General features: G+C 44.0%; 1 protein-coding gene across 2 annotated transcripts; it reads left to right on the top strand.

Moving 5' to 3' along the window:
- Positions 1–5,217: 5,217 nt before the first annotated feature.
- On the top strand, positions 5,218–16,141 carry hps3 (HPS3 biogenesis of lysosomal organelles complex 2 subunit 1). Of its 2 annotated transcripts, XM_076154488.1 has the most exons (25): positions 5,218–5,321; positions 5,705–5,871; positions 5,969–6,040; positions 6,515–6,608; positions 6,776–6,849; positions 7,015–7,227; positions 7,434–7,494; positions 7,859–7,947; positions 8,176–8,293; positions 8,475–8,628; positions 8,748–8,830; positions 9,001–9,175; positions 9,371–9,452; positions 9,557–9,714; positions 9,850–9,945; positions 11,854–11,962; positions 12,090–12,322; positions 12,594–12,771; positions 12,936–13,169; positions 13,328–13,528; positions 14,230–14,433; positions 14,572–14,676; positions 14,761–14,967; positions 15,413–15,500; positions 15,586–16,141. In XM_076154488.1, exons 2-25 carry the CDS (start codon positions 5,821–5,823, stop codon positions 15,711–15,713), a joined length of 3,207 nt encoding a protein of 1,068 aa, XP_076010603.1. In that variant the 5' UTR covers positions 5,218–5,321; positions 5,705–5,820; the 3' UTR covers positions 15,714–16,141. The 2 variants fall into 2 exon arrangements, with proteins under 2 accessions (XP_076010603.1, XP_076010604.1); XM_076154489.1 differs by lacking the exon at positions 9,850–9,945.
- The last annotated feature ends 3,538 nt before the right edge of the window (positions 16,142–19,679 follow it).

Genomic DNA, 19,679 nt, shown 5'->3' with positions numbered 1-19,679 from the left:
AGGAAGAGTGGAGGAAAGGTCAGAACAGTAGACGAGATTCCCAGAGAGATCCAGACAGCAGCATCAATAAGAAACGCAAAGGCCCGGATCTTTCTTCCGGGGTCTCTTCTTCCGACCTTCAGCCTCTCCTCTCCTATTCCCTCCTCTCCTCTCTCCTCCTCTCCTCTCCCCTCCTCTCCTCTCCTCTCCTCTCGACCTCAGCTCTTTCTCACGACCACGTTTCCCTCGAGCGCCGTCACAGCATCCATCTTCTTACAGGATATAAATAGACCTATCACTGCGTCCCTCTCACTGAGTGATCTAAACAGGCTTGGCCATTCGACACACACTCACCAAATTCCAAAGCAACTACAGCAAACAACAAAAACCCAAAGTCATGGAGCAGCAAAAACTGCATTAGAGGAGGATTTCACCACTCTGCCTGTGATGCCTGTATTGGCTGCCGTCTGCGGTCCAAGGGCATTCATCTTGTCAATCACATTAGGATGAAACACACACAGTAATTGAATGAGGCTGCAACAATAACACCAGCATCACTACCGAGCCAGTTCCCACTTGTGTTAGGGCTGAATGAACTTTGATTAAGTTCAATGAGGGACACGATGTAGAAAAGACGACACATTTTACACATCTGAGTTACACATCTGTGGTGAGAGTCCACGCGGAAGGTAAGGTGACGTTTTATTTGTTCCTCTTCTTTGTCACTGCCAATACTTGATTATTTCCAATTCCATTCACATGACTCTTAACGACTCACGTGTCTCCGGCTTGACCCGAAGGAGTCACCTGACCTGAGAAGGGAAGGACTCCAGGTCAGTCCAGTGGCATAAAATAACTACTGTTGGACAGATTTAGATGACCTGCATGACATTTGTAGGGATAAAACCATTTCTCATTGTCATATCCAAACTTTGTTAAGCTTGAATGTATCAAACCACAAGCAGGGGTCATATTATCGTTCTTCAATGTATGAAGACCGATAATATGACCCCTGCTTGTGGTTTGATACATACATCGTGGATACATCACAGAGTGGACCAAGGTTGGACATTTTGGAGACATGCTGTACCATTATTGTGGTTTAGGTAGCTACGGATACAATTACACAACTGGAGATATACGCTTGTACAATCATACCTGGAACAAAATATCACTTTAGCTGTGATATCACAAGGACAAATCAAAGATCGATGCTTCATTGAAAATGTAACCTTCATCCCATAGGGCCGTATAGAGTGCTGAGGCTGGGTTTTAAGGTGCTTTTACCTATGGGTATTGAATCCACAGAGGCCCCCTTTGACCCTTTACGAGCCGCCTCTGAGGTTTGAATGTAAATGTGAAGTGGAATATCATTTTCACCCTGTGGTTGTGCGCTTGTCTTATGAACATGTCTGAATGTGTCAAACTGAGGGTTCCAGTAACTATAGAGTCAGCTTTCATACGACAGAACATGTCAGAGGGTATCAGGTAAAACACCGACTAACTACTGCTGCACAGAGCAACAATTACTTATCAGCCTAAGGATACTTTAAAAACACTGCAGTCGGTACAGTGAGAAAGCATTTTGGTACACAGCCTGACCCAGACGTGTACTCTCAAGTGTGCTCTCTTCTTTTGTGCCCCTTTCTCACTCAAATGCCAAATTCAGTCTCAGCTAGTTTAACGCAGAGCAGGAGATAAAAGAAAGCTGCCAAGCATTTGGTGCATGTGTACGCGCTGTGGGTCAACCACAGCCAGAGGGGGAAGCCACAACACACACACACACACACACACACACACACACACACATACACAAAGAGGTGTATATTAAGCATGGCTGGGCTTGTAGTAAACCAGCCGCACAGAAGCAAACATCTTATTTGCGTGAAATGTTGGCTGACTTTCACTGCGTCTGTGCTCCAGGCAGAGCAATTACCACACGCTGCCGTGATAGACGTGGCTTTCATTTAGATTCTGAGCCTCCAGATTTGTGGCGTATCGCTCAGTCTTCCAGAATTATACACGTTTTTATTGACTGTTTACTTACAATTGCACAGTATTTCTTAATGCCCGCGGGAAACAAGAACAAACATTGACAGTGTAATTTTATACAATCCAATTATACAGTTTGCAGTCAATCTCCTTCTCCTGTATTCATTCATGTCGTGGTAAGCGATCTCCTTAAACGCAATGTTTATCTTTTAAATGGTCTAATATTACTTCAATCTCTCTGACACTAATTACTGGGATATTGAGACTGTAAATTAATATCACATGAAACTTTTAACGGTCTCTTGTATCTCCAGAGTTCCAGGTGCAATTTGCGATGATTCAAGTTTGGGATACAACACTGTTTCTGTGTTTACATCAACCAGGAGCCTGAAACCGATTTCAGCTCTGAAATCAACATGAAAACGTACTTATTTGTGCTGCAGTTTCACCAGGTTTCAACAAGTCAGGCCATAAGTCATTTGTAAATGTCATCTGCAGGGTAAAATAATTGCTTGTCACCCTAATTTCCTTCCTCTTTTCAGACGATGTTCAGTGCATCTATGCGTAGAGAACTCAAGTGGATTGATATTGTGTGCGTCCGACCTCGGGGCTTTGATGGTTACACAGCTCGGGACTAAACAGCTGAAGGTTTGCCGATATGAAGGAGAGGGGAGGTGTGATTTGCATGACTCAGCTGTGAGGTAAGGGCATTCCTCAGGAGCATGCACGTCAACCTATACACGCCTCTGAAGCAGCATCGCCCCAAGCAGCTATGAATCAGGACCTGTAACATTACAGGGGCTTTTAGATGTAATAATAGCATTGTGATTGTTTTGGGAGCTCCACAGGATGCTTGCAACCCACTTACTTGCAGTTATGTGCTGACGAAACTGAGACTCTGCTGTCCGTGTGCGTGTGTGATGGAAGACACATACAAAGACAAAAATCTATCAAAACAACCATTTTGCTTCAAGTCTGGCAAAGTTACAAAAGTTGGGTGTCCATGTAATCCAAGTATGCACAGATTCTGCTGCTCCTTTGGTCCCAGAGTGTGTGTGCCAGTGTGTGTGTCTGTATCTGCCTCACACTAATGGAGGTATTGGATTCTTATATCATTATTTCATTATTTTGCTTTCTTTCGCTTTCAGGTTGGTGAAATATTGCTTCGTGCTGTGCAAAAACATCTGACCCTTCAATTTTACTGATGAACATAAAATTCATCTCTGCAAACTCTGAACTTGGCACCGAAATCGCAGCTGTGCACGGTGTTCCACCTGCATCACTCAGAGTCCCGCTATGCATATGTCGACACCTCCACAACATAACTAACCAGGTCTGGCTGCATTAGTTTGACCGTGTGCTCCTCAAGCATGTATGGGATGCATGCGACTGATGACTTACCGGAGCGCAGGAGGAGGAGGAGGAGCGGGGGGAGCGTAAAGGAGCTTTGCGGCGGAGAGATGACAAGCGTAGACAATTTAAAGTTTTAATCCACGAGAGCACCGAAGAAGAGAGAGAGGCGGTTTATTAGGTAGAGAAGAGAAAGAAGCGAAAGAGCGGAGCGCACCTGTGTGAAGGAGTAAGGTTGAACCACTGAGAGGGAGAGAGAAAGAGAGAGAGAGGGAGAGAGAGGGAGAGAGGGGAGAGAGAGGGGGGGGGGGGGGGAGCAAAAGAGGTGGAGAGCAAGAGAGATGGGGTAGAGATGCGGTCTTCCTCGGTCTTTTCCAACAAAACGCGATTTCCTCTCTCGTCAGGTTCATGAAAGCATCACACACTTGTGCTCAAACTCTCTAAGTCATTCATGTGTAACTTTCAGTAGTAAGTGTCTCATTGTTTTTTTCTTCCCATACTAATCAATAAGGGATAAAAGGTCCCTACATTTCCTAATATTTATTCTTATTTTCACTCCTGACTCGTCCTCATCCAGAGTTCTAGACGCACTTTTATAGCTCTTTCTAGGCGAAGTCCATCTCTCTGAGATGCTTTATTGATCTACCTCCTCTTAATCATTGTGGGATCCATGTTGGTCATCTAAAGCACAAGGTATTGTGGATTAAACATATAGTAAACCTGATTTCGTGCATGAATTTATTAGGTATATCCCTAAAAGTCAACACAATATTGACTGTCCTCATTGATAGTCCTAATAAATTCGATAAATTCTCATTTTCCAGGCACTTCAATGCAAAATACTCGGTGTGTGTCCACGAATGGCTTTTATTTTTGTCAATGTGTGCCCCCGTGTGGTCATTTGTGGTAATTACACTAGCAAGATGTAAATTAAACACATTTTAAAACCATCTCTGATCTTACTGCTGCCACGCTTGTGAGTTTTCCGTCATTTCTTACTAAAAAGTGAAGAGTAATACGCCATCATACGTTTCCTTCATGCTCCTCGGTGGAGAACAAAAACACAAAACAACTCTTTTCTGCCTCACAAATACAAAAAAAGTTGAAACAGGTAATCCATAATATGGATTTATCAGACCGAAGGACAGATTCACACGTGTCCTTCATGTGTTTCTTCTTCTTCGTCGTGTCTGTCTGAGTGGTTTCTTTCCAGCATTAAGACAAGAACGTATCTGGAGCTTGGACATACTAGCGAACATACTACAAAAAAAGAGATAAAATGAAGGTTATTTGTCACCATGTAGCCACTTTCCACATACAATATGCGGGCACTTTTACATTTAAAAGAAAGTTACAAATTATGGCTCAAGTTTAATTGTGTGGACAATTAAAAAAAATGTCTTATGTAAGTAGACGCACGTAGTTATTGGGATTTTAAACCCGTTGTGTATCGCAAAAATAATATTCGTCTAATAAAGAAAATGCAAGATTGTAAATATATGCCTTTAAACCTAAAATGTGTTAAATGTTTATTATTTAAAAATGTATACATGCCTTTGTTACATAGTAAAGTGTTAAATAAAGTGTGGAGCATTTCCGAAGGGGCGCTCTGATTCGAAGCGAAGGCGGAAGTAGAATGAAGCGAACCCCTCGCTTTTTTGTAGCTGTTTTTTTATTTCGTTTTTATTTGTTTCAATCAAAACTGACACATTTTACATTTAAGCTTAAATAAAAAAATATTTATTATGTCGCAGTTGCTGCAGCCGAAAATTTTGGAAATATAACAGATACGAACACAGCCTTACGTTTGATAATGCCAATCAAAACGTCTGATATAGTACTAGCAGGAACATGAACCAATCAAAATGCGGAGGAGGCGGGACCTCTGTTGTTGTGGTTGACGTTTCACTTCCTGCATTGCAGCGTGAATCGATGAACTGAAGCGACACTCGAACTCAGCCAGATAAGGAGAAGGAACAGGATATAAAGCTGTTTATCAGGTAGTTTAAAGTACTGTTTTTGCATTCTCAGTAGAAATGGCATCACTTTATCTGGAGAATGTTAACGAACGGGTCGTAAAAAATGCTAATCCAGGGTGGGACTGCTACTGCTGATGCTGCTCACAAGACTGCAGCATGTGATATCGATTAGAACTGTTCACACACACATACACACATTCATTCACACACACACACACACGCACGCCCTAGCATAGTGCTTATTTGTATGGAGAGTTTATTTTGTTACATCTGTGTTGTTTGTTTCACTTTGTTGTATCTTATTTCAATACTTTCCACTGATTTAACATTAGAACTGCCTGTACTATGATGGGCATTGTGTGACATGTTCATATTTTGAGTTTATTTGTTTTGGTTGCTGGTAGGTATCCTGCTGAATGAAGCCTCAAAGGAACCCTGAACACACTGTGGTTGGATTTATGGATCTACCATCGTTATAGCACCATTTGACAGCTTGTTATCAGTCACAAGTGGAGTAAACATGGTGCACGTGTACAACTGTCACCCTTTCACCTCGCAGCAGATCGTACAGGTGTGTGTAATGTTGCTTCAGCTTTTCTTATTGTTTATTTAATTGATTTATTGTGTCATGGTTTTCTCAAGCCACTTTCCATGCTGCTGTGTCTCAGGTGGAGCAGGAGCCTGGATTGGTCTGCTGTGGAGGTGGAGCTCTGTTTGTGGTGGCTGCTGGAGGATGCAAGGTTAGATGGATTTGTGTATACTTTTATGGCAATACCATGGTTTCATTGTAGTTCTACATAGTTAGACATGTCATGAATATGTTGGATATGATTTATAATTGGGAGCACGGAAGAGACAGCAGTCAGTAGTTCCCCTTCAGTAGTGCGAGAACTTAATAATCGCATAATTATGAGAAAGTTAGCAAGGTGTAAAATTATACTTTAACAATGAAGATCCTTATTATCCTTATATATAAGTATGTTTCATGTTGTTTTCAGGGCTGACATCAGTTTCAGGCTCCTGGTTGATGTAAACACAGAAACGTAGTTGTAACCCAAACTTGAATCACCACAAATTGTACCTGGAACTCTGGAGATACAAGAGACTGATGAAAGTTCAATGTTATTATCCTTATCCAGGAAGTAAACATGCCAACATAGCAATGTAAACATACAATGCACGCCATTGACAGTGTTGTGTTGAACTGAACCAAGGTGGAGGCCTACAGTCTGGATCAGGCGGGCTGCCCTCTGCTCTGTCGCTTTGCCACCATGGGCACCGTGAAGAGCATTCAGCACAGCAACATAGGTAAAAGTTTTACCGATAAAAATGGAATAAGAAACAGAAATAAAGTTTAAATCTGTAAATCAATATGAGGCAGTTTACGCTGACTTACAGTATCTTTTATTTATATTTTTACATGTAAAAATGCATTGCATTTACGACTTGTCAACCCTTCTCTCCCATACATCCAGGTGACTACCTTGTGACTATTGAGGAAAAGAACAGTGCCACCTACCTCAGAGTTTACACCAACTGGCGCTACCAGGTACATACTTACCTGTCTATGGTTTTATATGGTTACTTTCTTTTGTAAACACATTTTATTCAAAACAAACCTTTATTTTCCAAATGGTTGCGCTATAGCGATCATCTGAAATAGTTTTCCAGCTTGTATTTATAATTCAGTATTCACTTCTCATCTTCCGTTCAGGCGGAGGAGAAGGCCCGTGTTGCGGTGCGCTTGTTGGGCCACCCGCTGGGCGGGGCATCTGTGCGGGGCGGACTTCAGACGGAGATCATCGAGGTCCCGCTGTCTGATCATCCTGTCGCGGTGGCGTGTTGCTCGATAACAGGCGACCTTCTGGTTGGCTGCAGGAACACCCTGGTTCTGTTCAATTTGAGGAGACAGAACCAGCAGAACCTGGTGAGAAGAGTTTGGTATATTTACATTACCATCACGCTGCCTTTGGGTCCTTAAACATCTGCTAGTCTGACTTAATATCTACATCTGAGACCTTACAAAGTATGAACATATCAAAAGTGGTACATAATTCAGAAGCTGTATTTTCTGCATCAGATCTTGACTTATTTATGATGTGGATGTTATTTATCTTTTGTGGATACGAGCAGAATCCACAGAACATTCAGAGCCCCTGGCCAAACACTCAGCAGAGCTCCAGTCCGACTCAAGGTAAGTTCAGGAAAGAAGGAACGTGTCTCACTTTCTAGTTAAACCTGGATGTCCTGCAGAACACAGGTGAAAAGTTCTCAGTAATGCTGCCAAAAGAATACATTTGAATGTTTTATTATTGAAATTAGAATTATTAGAAGAACAACACTCGGGTGCACACCTTCCAAGTCAGTTGTCCGTTGTGGCTTTGGCTGACAGAGGAAATGGCTCTCAGTTGTCTTCCTTTTACAGCCTGTGATTCAACTTTTATCACTTTTAACTCACATAAAACACGACCACATGTGCTTTACGAGCCACCGTTCAAAGGTGAGGGATGTGAGTCCAGATGGAAAACTATGGGTAAACTTTGGGTTTCTGCTTCCAGGTCAGAGTTCTAATGTAAACCCCAATTTGTCCATCCTGGATTTTGAACGCTCCATCATCCTGCATCTCCCTGAAATTACACCAAAACAGGTACATTCAACGTGTTTCAGTCTGACTTTCTATTGATTTCTATTTATTCATTGATTGATATCTCCATTTGTTTAATATGTGATCATCATCATCCTCATCATCATCTCATCTGATTGTTTTATCTCTTGATGTCAGTATCTCAGTCCCTCCTCCAAAATGGCAATTGGAAGCTCATTGAAATATCTTACTGATCAGAAAGCGACTCCTCTTCTCCTCTTACTCCACCAGGTGGCGCTGTGTGCAGGATATGTGGCAGTGCAGGCAGACCTGGAGGTGCTGGTGCTAAAGCTGAAGGCGACATCTGACCCGAAAAGCCTGGAAGAATCGGAGGACAAAAACGAAGCTGGTAACAATATACACACACAAATTTACAGAAGAAGAACCTTACTTAAGCTATTATTTCTCGTGAATCATCTTTTCCAATGAGTTTTAAACTGAGACTGTGTGTGTGTGTGTGTGTGTGTGTGTGTGTGTGTGTGTGTGTGTGTGTGTGTGTGTGTGTGTGTGTGTGTGTGTCATTTTCACAGATTACATTGAAGACCCGGCAGATTTTCTGGTGTTGCCAAAACACCAGGAGTTGCTTGGCGACCGAGCCAGAGACTGTGGCATCTCCGTCACAATCGAACAGACTGGGCTGGAGACGGACAGCGGACAATACGCACTGTCCTACGTGCTCCATAGGTGTGTGTGTGTGTGTGTGTGTGTGCGCGTGTGCGTGTGCACGTTTCTGTGTGTGTGAAACGCTCATGCCAGGTACAATGCTTGGGTTGTGCTTAGTGTGTGCGATATCCCTTCTGTAGGCGTTTTTCTCCAGACTTTTCCCACGGCTGCAGTGTGGAGGAAACTCATCTCCACTCCCTACAGCTCCACCCACTGTTCACCAGTGAGTACTACATCTAACTTCACATATATAGTTCTTTTTATATAATCTTTAATGAACGCCATCTCGTTTCCATCAGTCTTGATTCCCTTGACAGCTTCTCAAGATGAGCTCTCTCTCTCTCTGTTGTCTCTCTCTTCTCTCTGTGTTCTCTCTCTCTCTCTCTCCCTCAGGTAGCCAGTCACCGTGTGTTGACGAGCCAGCATGCCTCTTCTGTTTCTTCTCCCTGCCCACCACCGGCTACCTGTACAGCCTTAGGGGTGCGGTTGAGCTGCTCTCCACCTATCGGTATCCAGAGAAGGCTCTGGAGGCGGTGCTATCGGACCACCTGCTGCACGTCATTACCAAGTACGCCTGCACGCTGGATTTTCCTCAAGAGAAACCTTCAGGAATTTGAATGTTGAATGTTTTGCTTTATTGTCACTTAAGATTTCTCTTGTCTTTCTGCCTATTTTTTAGATGTGAAACATTTTTAGTCTTATAAGTTCGCTGGTTCTTACAGGTTTGTGTTTAGATATTTGTGTGTGTGTGTGTGTGTGTTAGGAGTGCATTGCAGTGCTTCACTGTGCGCTGTGCAGCAGTAGCAGCCAGAATTGAAGACCCCTACATCGACACCACCATGAGGGTATGACAGTCCATTAACTAATGATCCTCGACCATGAAAGTGACATTCTGACACTCACCTGTCTGTGCGTGTGTACGTATATGTGTGTGTGTGTGTGTGTGAAGGCCTGTCCTCTCTGCAGCATGGAGGTGTGCGCTCTCAGGATGCAGCTGTTCATCGGCCTGCGTACGGTGTGCGTCTACGGGCGGCACGTTGTCCTGCTGTCTGCCGCCGACACCGACGCACCAGTCAGGACTGAACGCAACACACAGCGCAGGAGCCTGTACGTCACACACACACACGCTATACACAGCAAAAAAACACGCTTGTACATAAATTCATCGGCGACGCACAAATGCTCGAGATATCTCATTTATAATCTACACATTAATGAAAGTTGACTGTGTTGTTATTTTAGCGAGTTGAGAGAACAGCTGGCTGGTATTTTCCTGGCGGTGGGAATCGACCCCGCATCCACACCGGCTCTGGAGAGCTTTCTGTCACGCCCCTTTCTGTAAGAAGCCCCTGCCCCTAAAAAAAAAACCCCATGTTGCCACTAAAAGGCCAAGCTGCAATACAACACACACACACACGCTGACACGCTGAGACATACTGAGACCCACTGAGACATGAGACATGCTGAGACATGCTGAGACACACTGAGACATATGGAGACATGCTGAGACACACTGAGACATGCTGAGACACACTGAGACATATGGAGACATGCTTAGACACACTGAGACACATGGAGACATGCTGAGACATATGGAGACATGCTTAGACACAGTGAGACATGACACATACTGAGACATGCTGAGAAACACTGAGACATATGGAGACATGCTGAGACACACTGAGACATATGGAGACATGCTTAGACACAGTGAGACATGAGACATACGGAGACATGCTGAGACATGCTGAGACACACTGAGACATATGGAGACATGCTTAGACACACTGAGACACACTGAGACACACTGAGACATATGGAGACATGCTTAGACACAATGAGACATACTGAGACATGCTGAGACACGCTGAGACACACTGAGACACACTGAGACATATGGAGACATGCTGAGACACACTGAGACATGAGAAACACTGTGACAATATATATGTAATTTGGAGACATACTGAAACATATGGACACATGCTGAGTTTGTGTTAGCGTGTGAACACGTGTGGCCACCATAAAATGTTGGAGCAGGATTCCATATGATTGTGCTGGAAAACTTCTTCTATGTACGTATGCAGATGGAGTCCTGCTCTCACTTTTATTGACGGTTGTCAGTATTCTGTCGCATTCATCTCAACTGAGAGCGTCAGAGATAAAAACCGTTTTGCTGTAACGTGCCCACTAGGCGGTGCTGTTGTGCCTGTATCAGTTTGGATGATAAATGACTTTGCTATAGTTCTTACGCAAAGCCATGAAACAATACACACATGGTAAAGATGCTGCAGTACATAGATTTTGAAAGGTGCTAATTCAACTGCATCGACCTGAAGCATTAAAATGAACAATAATCAATTATTTGGGGAAAACTTGAACAAACGTATTTTTGGGGTATATTCTAAGGTATTTTCCTCTGTAGAAACCATATTAAATACATTTATATTCCGTTCAGTTTGTGTTTGACCCTGCAGCTTGGTCTAATAGTGACATCACTTCCTGGTTTATTCCCTTAATTCCCCCCAATCATAACCTGCCTAACTGCCCTCAGTGTGTGTGTGTGTGTGTGTGTGTGTGTGTGTGTGTGTGTGTGTGTGTGTGTGTGCGTGCTCAATGACTAATCACATTGGGTTCTCTAAGGCATGTGAACACACAAAGGCACACATTCAATAACAATCCAGTTCATTAACCATTTGTCTGGTTGTGTGCTATGGTTTAGTGTTGTACTTATAGCTGAGAGGTTGTTCTTTGTTGTCGTCGAGTAGTTTGGACAGCTTCTCACGCATAACAAGTGTCGCTAAAATAACATATTTGTTAACTTCATTGACGTTAATGCTCATTATCCTGTTTGTTTGTACTTGATGTGTTTAAGAGTGTTTGATCAGTACCGAAATCATGATACCAGAACTGATGTAGAGTAAAAATTGTCAAAGACAAAGACTGGCAGCATGTCTGAAGAGTTAGCAAGGGCAACAGGGCGTGGCCTCCATGATAAACAACACTGTGACAGGGCGTGGAGCTCCATGCTAATTGTTCCCAAACATTTTCTATCTGATTTATTGATGTCACATTTATGTCACATTGACATTATTTGACGTGAAGCCAGAAGTTCCCTTTGAACACAGTGCAGGTGCAGGCAGCGTCACATCAGTCATTCATTTACATCTTAGTCCTTGATGGGCATCAGCCAAATTCTTTGTGTGGTTTCTAACTTCCCGTTGGCTGACTCTGTGTGAACCCCAGGAGTAGGAAGTGGACAGGCTCGTTCCCCAAAGAGACCAGCAGTGCAGGACACGGCTGGAACCTCTACGTGGTGGACATGGTCTCACCCATCAGTCTGTACCACGAGATGGTAACACACACTTACTGACTCCAATCAGTCTGAATGTTTGTGTGTTTCTTGCATTCATGTCCACAATGATGGAGGATGATTGCAAAAATGAATTGTGTGTGTGTGTGTGTGTGTCTGTGTGTGTCAGGTTGAATACAGCCAGAGCTATGCAGAGAGTGACCCACAGGCCCAAGGTTGCCGTCACCTCCTCAGTGAAGCTCACCTCCTCCTCCTCACCTCCTTACTTCAGCCTGCAGACCAGCGACGGGACAATGCAGAAAGCCAGGCGGTGTCGCCGCAGACAGACAGACAGGCCGAGAGACAGCAACTAGAGAAGGCCTTCAGAGAGAACTGTGCCCAGCTGGGAGACAGTTTCAGCAGGTACACACACCAACACCTCCCACAGCCTAAAATTTCGAATTAGGTTGATTTAAGATTGAATGTAGTTGAATTACTCCTTGAGGTTTTTTCATTTAATGCACATGTAATGTCACCCATAGTATTGAATGGGAAGTTAAGGGGGTTTCAGTTTGTGCAGGTAACAGATATTGATCCCTCACCACATTTTTTGTCGAAGATTGTTGAGGTGATAATGTGCTTTGATTTTCCACAATATTTGCCCATTCTATTCTATTCTATTCTATTCTATAAGGGGCCGACAGAAGGACTGCCACCTGGCTTTGCCCTACTATAGGATGTCTGGTCTGTCAGTCACGGATATCATCACCAGGAACCGCCCCCTGCCCAGAAGCCCTTATACCTATGGCCCAGGCTTCCTGTTTTACCTGAAGCATTTCCTCTTAGAAGATGCAGACCAGAGCCTCAGTCAGGTACAAGCAAACATCAGGAGGGGACATTGTGTCTTGGTCACTGACATTGTTTTGTTGGAGCATTTGTGACAATATTTAGCCTGGATTCTCTCGCTTCTTTCATCACTCATGTATCCAGTGTATCAAAACCATGAGTGAGAGATTGTGAAATTGTCTCCCTGCAGGAAGTAGCCGATGAAGTCATTGAAATTTTCAGCCAATCGGAGCCCTCGCAGCTTGTGGGCGTGTGTGCCAGTCCCGTCATGCTGCACGCCAGCCCCGCACTGGTGCTGCAACGGCTGCAACACGTGGAGGAAACAGCTGGCGTGTCGGTGCCGCTGACGATCACCATGGCAGCCATGGCCCTGCGCCTGGATGACAGCCTGCAGTATACACAACTGATGGACAGGCACACTGAGGTTAGAGGGGGAGGGGGTGGTGTGTGTGTGGGTTTGCACGCGCGCATGTGGAGGGGTGCAGATAACTTTTACGTGACTTTGACGATATTTGGACTTTCCTGTGTCCTCAGGTGAATCCATTCGGGTGTAAAAGAGTGTGTTGTTTTCCGTGTGTGTAGATGCTGTTGGTGTACGGGTTCATCGAGGAGTCCAGACTGTTGCTGCACAGTGGAAGCGGTGACCAGCGCACACACATCGTGCATCCCACGGCGCTGGCTCGTCACCTCACACGCTCCCAACCTGGACTACTGGTGGCGGCCATGGTGGCGCTGCACGAGAACAACAAAGTGCAGCTGGAACAGGCTGATAGTGTTTTCACGGTGTGTCAACGTGTGTGTGTTTACCTGCCCTCAGTTAAAGGAAGTGCAGTATAATAGTTGACGGTTTATAAAACTTCCTCTAAGTGATCTTCAGGAAGTTGTGAAGTTATCTCTCACTTTCCAGCACCACTGTTGAAAGTACAAACAATAGTACTTTACCTGAGATTACTTCCTTAACAACAAGCTGTCTTTCTGTGTGTGTGTGTGTGTGTGTGTGTGTGTGTGTGTGTGTGTGTGTGTGTGTGTGTGTGTGTGTGTGTGTGTGTGTGTGTGTGTGTGTGTGTGTGTGTGTGTGTGTGTGTGTGTGTGTGTGTGTGTGTGTGTGTGTGTGGCGATGTTGCTTGGTGTGTGTGTGGGTGTGTGTGGTTAAGGAATGGAGGAACTGAAATGTGATAATTTGCACCACTTCTCTCCTTTTCAGGTGGCAGGTTTAGGATAATTTAAGATCAGCAAACGACAGACAGGATGATCATTATTTGTTCATTTTGTCATTTTGAAGTACCATCATGACATCACTGAAATTATGGCAACATTGTTTTGTCCTTAAATGAATGGAAAATATTGCAATACTGTGTGTGTGTGTGTGTGTGTGTGTGTGTGTGTGTGTGTGTGTGTGTGTGTGTGTGTGTGTGTGTGTGTGTGTGTGTGTGTGTGTGTGTGTGTGTGTGTGTGTGTGTGTGTGTGTGTGTGTGTGTGTCCAGGAGCTGGGCTGTGAGGACTGCTTGTTGGTGGATTTCTGGGAGGCCGTTCTCATGGCCTCATCTCAGGAAGTCGTCATCCAGGAGCTTCTCTTCAGACTGTCCTCCGTCTACATCGACCGGCTGACGCACGCGCCTGTCGATGCGCGCCAAGACCTTCGCCGTGCACCTCAGAACGGCAGGTCGCTGAAGAACTCCGACGATCTGGTACAGTCTTGAAAGTCTCACCGAGTGGGGAAAGTGGGGGTTTCCATGATTTGTTCATTCATTTCTAATTTATTTTAAATACAATCAAAATTGTTTAGGATGTTTGTCTTGATAATTGCTTCTCTCTGTCCGCGTCAGATTAACTCGTGCTCACATTACGGCGCCCTGTTCCCTTGGCTCGCTATTCTCACTCCAGTTCACGCCATCAGCTCCCGACACCAGGAGGCGCTACTCAAACTGCAGGTAATCCATTTTACATTCAGACAAACGAATCTGCATATTCTACCAATAAAAGATTCACTTCCCCCCCCCTCCCTCACTCTCCAGTCTCTCCTATGCGGTCCGTCCCTGTCGGTGGGCTCAGTCGCCCCCCTGTTGGAGCGCCTGTCAGATGAAACCTTATGGGGCTTCAGTCTGCACCTCCTCTGCGCCACCAGAGGGGAACAGTTTGACGGCGGCATCGAAAAACTGTTGGACCGGTGCCCTCACGCCATCATCGCCTACGCCAACCACCACTTACAAGACATACACACGGTGTGTTTCCAGTAGCAGACGTAATTGAAACGTATTTAATTTATAGTCCAAATTGCTGTAATGTCACTGTATATGTAATGTATCTTTTGTTTTTAATTGTTCAGTTCCTGATCAAGATATTGATCGACTCCTAATAGATTTTTGCGGGACAAAGAACAGATGGTCGCAAGTTGAAGCTTTAAATGCGACTGGAGATAACGAGACTTGTCTGTCCCTCCATGCATTCATTAATCTTGTCTTGTCTTGTTTTGTCTTGTGCTGCCTTGCCCTTTCCCATCCCGTCCCTTCCTCTCCTGTCCTGTCCTGTCCTGTCCTGTCTTCTCCTGCCCTGCCTTCCTTTGTGACCTTTCTTGACCCTTCCCATCATGTCTTGCCCTGTCTTGTCCTGTCGTGTCATGTCCTGTCCTGCTTTACCTGTCCTGTCTTCCCCATCCCGTCTTGTCAGGCGTTATGGTGGCAGAAGCTTCTCCCGGAGCTTTGTAGCAGGACGAGAGCTGCTGCAGACAACAGCATCCTATTGGCTGCCCTCAAAGGTAGAGACGCCTCTGTCAGCTGACTGCTTTTGTCTTGTAAATAAAGTAAAGTTGACTTAGTTTTAAGTCATTTGCATACCAACAGAGACCCTGGTAGTGGTTGCCATGGAGATGAACCCAGTCGAGTTCCTGGAGCTGTTACCGGATGACGGTACTGCGTTGTACTTCTTGCCTCATCTGCTGACCTGTACCCAAAGACACCAGCTGGCCTGACACACACACACACACACGGATAATACAGGACACATGCATTCATATAAGCACACTGGAACAGGCAAAGATTAATAATGTCTTAACTTCTGACAATCATGTACAGAGTTTGAATGTTCTCTTGTTTTGTTTAGTTCACTTGTTTGGAGGACAAAGCAGCATTCCAGCACATTCCAGTGAGAGTCTGCAAGCATTTCAAGTTTTACGAGTGTTTACTGCTGATGTGCAGAAGCCAAACTAAAGGCCTGCACGGTTCTGCACAAGATTTAATATATGAAGCTGATATTAATAATGAAGATTAGTTTAGTGTTGCACATCATTTGAAGTTTGTGATATGTATTTAATTTTCTTACGTTTGTTTTAATGCATTTGATAACATTTAACTTAAAGTTGCAATTTGTGAAGAGTGACACGACTCTATAAATAAATCACTCTGTTAAAATCGTGGCGTGACCTTTTTTTTCACTAAATTCCTTCATCTTGTCATTGTGAAAGTCATTGGGTCATGAGGGGGTGGTTGTAAATTGTCTTCACTGTGTGAACAGGAGGCAAACACAAACTATTGACAGAAATGTGGCAGTGTTGCATCACCACCGTAACGCTGAGCACAATGACAAAGCTTCAGTCTGGACCTTAGCACATGATAAGATAACTGTAGATCGCTCTGGTGTATCTGGGCTCCTGCTTAAGCCTGCAAACTTGACTCATTTTGTCAATCAGGAGGTCTATCTGCTGTTTGAACAAAAAATCGGGAAACATTCTGTCCTGTGTGACACAAATTAATTGATCTTACTTTGGGCTGCTTATCAGTCAAACATGGTCAATACTGCTATCAGTGGTGAGACTTTACTTTCATGTGGGTTCCTGAATGAAGTCCTTAATGCGTTAGCATTGTAGTCTAAACTCTCCAATTTGTCTCCACATTTCTGTTTATTGTCATTACAAGGATTTAGTTTGATGCTAATGTGATTACGTAAGTATCATATAAATTGTAATTTTTCAATAATTTAAATGCCATAAAACTACAATCATGCTTATATTTTGGTATAATATTGAAGCAGAATGATATTAATAATCTGGTAAACTTGACGCTTCTTTTTCTTCCTCTGGGGACAAAGTTTTCCCCAGTAGTGCGAGTAGTGACTCAATCATGGGTTTGATGATCAAACAGTTCCCAAGGTGTGTGTGTGAGTGAGTGAGTGTGTGAAGAGGGGCGGATTAATGTCATCATTCATTCAGTGTAGTGGCTATGGCCTTTCATAACCTCCCAGCCACACAATGTATTCGTGCTTGAAAGAAAATTCATTAATGTTAAACACTTAAAATACTCACACCAGCATGAAACTAGTACTCTAAACCTTCATGCGTTGAAACAGTAAAGAAGCTGGGGAACCAACCAGAGCTTTTTAACAGACGTCTCAACCAATGACAGCACAGCATCGTACCTCTCAACTAGTCACAGCCAGAGAACACACATTCCAGCCAATCAGGCCTGTGCATTCTGATAGTGCTCAGATTGAGGTAAGAGACCAGCTGCTGAGAAGTCTGTAAGGACACCAACGCTTCAGCATTTTAGTGGAGGTTCTGCTGTTTGGAAGAACTAGAAAGGAAAGAGAGAGGGAGAAGTATAAAGGAAATCAGTCACAGAAGTGAGGTGAAGAATTAAAGAGAACGACAGATTCGAGAAAAAATTCAAAGTAAAGAGGAAAGGAGAGAGGTTCACCAGAGAGGTAAAGTAAGAATTACAGGAGGGAAAGCACTCATTTTCACTGTAGCAAAGAGGATGAGGGAGAGGAGGCCGGCAGTGCTGGCCGTCACAGAGCACATTGAGATGGAATTATTCTCTTCAGAGGAGCCCTGTGTTGTCGTGCCAAAACAGGAGGAACAATGCTTTTCACAGGTTTGTAGTGAAGAAGAAAAATACAATAACATATAAAACTCCCTTTCTGCAAGATGTGAAACCTCAATATGATCACAAAAACTGCACAAGTAACCAAAATGCAGACGCATCTGGCACATCTTTGTTTCGTTATGACCTCAAAGTCTATTATCTATTTTTACTTAGTTGTTTCAAGGCTCAAACTTTATTGACAGTTTTTCTGAAAGTTTGTACAACGCTGAATTGTGGGCAGAGCACAGTTTAAAAAAATAATCAAAAACTTTAAAGAATTTTTTTACCTGGACAACCATTCAGTTCTGTATTAAGACTAAGTCACCAGCAGTCGGTAGCAGAAAGTTAGGACAGTGCAGCAAACGTTATGGTGTTATGGCATATGAGACAGAAATGTTTGGGTTTAAAGGTTTGTATCCTCGCTTGTGCCTTGCTTATTTAGAAGATAACTCATATGAAGTCAAATTTGGTCAGGTTAATTAATGATTTCCAGATGAGATGGAAGAAATCATAAAGCTGCGTTGCCATGGTATTCAATTTCATTGAAATCTTGTCATTGATCTCGTCAATCATCTATCTTAAATACCACAAAATCAATAAATGCCACCCATCAAGCCGATTTATGTGCTCGTTCCCATCTGCAGAATTACCTCACGCATCCTCTGGATCCTCCTCCCCAGTGTGGAGAGGATCCAGACCCCCAGGACCTTCCCCAGCCCAAACCACATCCCCAAAAAGTGGAGTTCCAAAAAGTGACTTCCATCAGGGCAGAGGGCCAAGACTGTGCCCATCTCCCAAGCTTCAAAGAGGATATAGAGATAGAAATGGAGGTTGGTGAATTTGAAAGCCTCTGTGTAGAAATGTGTTTACTTTACACCATGTTCTACAAATGTCCATGTTTTTCTCCCCTTGCTGCAGGTGTTTCCTCCATTCAGAGTGTCTGAGAGTGAGCTAGTGACGATAAAGTCAGATCATCCCTCTATCATGACCACGGTGAGCCTCCTCTGGGCTTTTTTGCTGGTATTTCCTGCAGCCTGGTTCAGATGGCAGTATAATAACTTATTGAGGGTCTTTCTAAGAAACTAGTTTGAGAGCATCAGTCAATGTAATCCATTAATTGTCCATTGTCCTCCTTATTGTCTGTGGGATGTCTTCTGCAGAGCTGAACAGTCGCTCTTCAGTCTGCTTTGTGCATCCACGGAGGTAATCCCCTATTTGTTTGACGCTGCCCTGTGTGTTCCAGCCCGGTGAGGGAGCCTCGGCAAACAGATCTCGACACCTCAAATGGAAGAAACTGGCTCCTGCAAAAACAGGGCTGGTGGTCAAAGATGTAGTCTGTCTCCCCAGGGCACACTACCTGGCACAGCAGGACAGGTAAATGAGCGTGTGTGGTCTTAAGCTGCAGATCCTATCTTATACATTAACCCCTGCTATCCCTTGCAGGCAAACCGTTCCCAGAGGCAAAGATAGAGCCGCTCTGGTCACCATGGGAATGATTGCTCGCATCACCATCGACTGCAGCTGGTCAGCCAATCAGATGGGGAGTCGGCTGGCTGTGCACTTTCGAGGGCAGTTTGTAAAACGTGCAGGACAAAACTTCACCTTCACATATCTTCAGGTATGTGTCCATGCAAGAAACTGTAAGAATCGTAAACCTTCAGCATCAGGATCTTATCTGGTCCCTCCATTCCTGAACTAATTACCTGAAAATTATATCATAATTAGCATTACGTGTAGGTTGATTTAAAGATTACATAGTGGTTATGTTTTGACATCACATCCAACAAAACCTACCAACATACATCTGATCAACTGTTGAATGTCTAATGGTGTTTGTGCTGTGCAGTGTCTGCAAGGGTCAAGGGTTCTGTTTGTCCCTGACACACCTGCAGAGGGCTGGACTGGAGAGCAGGTCCTCATGATTTCCTTGCATGGCCCCCTGTACATCCTCAGCAACCAGGACTACCTTCAGGTAAACAACGGCAGCTCTCGCTATTTCTGGCTATTGCTCAGGTTACTTCTCTTCTGGTTTTGATTTTGTCATTGCGTCTGCTGTCATTAGACGTCAGGACTTCCTA

This window comes from Genypterus blacodes, unplaced genomic scaffold, assembly GCF_046128005.1.
Source record: "Genypterus blacodes isolate CSIRO-AG114 ecotype Tasmania unplaced genomic scaffold, CSIRO-AGI_Gbla_v1 ptg000062l_1, whole genome shotgun sequence".
Classification (NCBI taxonomy): Eukaryota; Metazoa; Chordata; class Actinopteri; order Ophidiiformes; family Ophidiidae; genus Genypterus; species Genypterus blacodes.
This window is presented reverse-complemented; position numbering and strand designations above follow the sequence as displayed.

Coding starts and splice junctions, on each gene's coding strand:
- hps3 (XM_076154488.1), top strand. CDS start 5,821: ATGGTGCACGTGTACAACTGTCACCCTTTCACCTCGCAGCAGATCGTA. Junction 7,495..7,858: donor GAGCTCCAGTCCGACTCAAG/GTAAGTTCAGGA, acceptor TTCTGCTTCCAG/GTCAGAGTTCTAATGTAAAC. Junction 11,963..12,089: donor TCAGTCTGTACCACGAGATG/GTAACACACACT, acceptor TGTGTGTGTCAG/GTTGAATACAGCCAGAGCTA.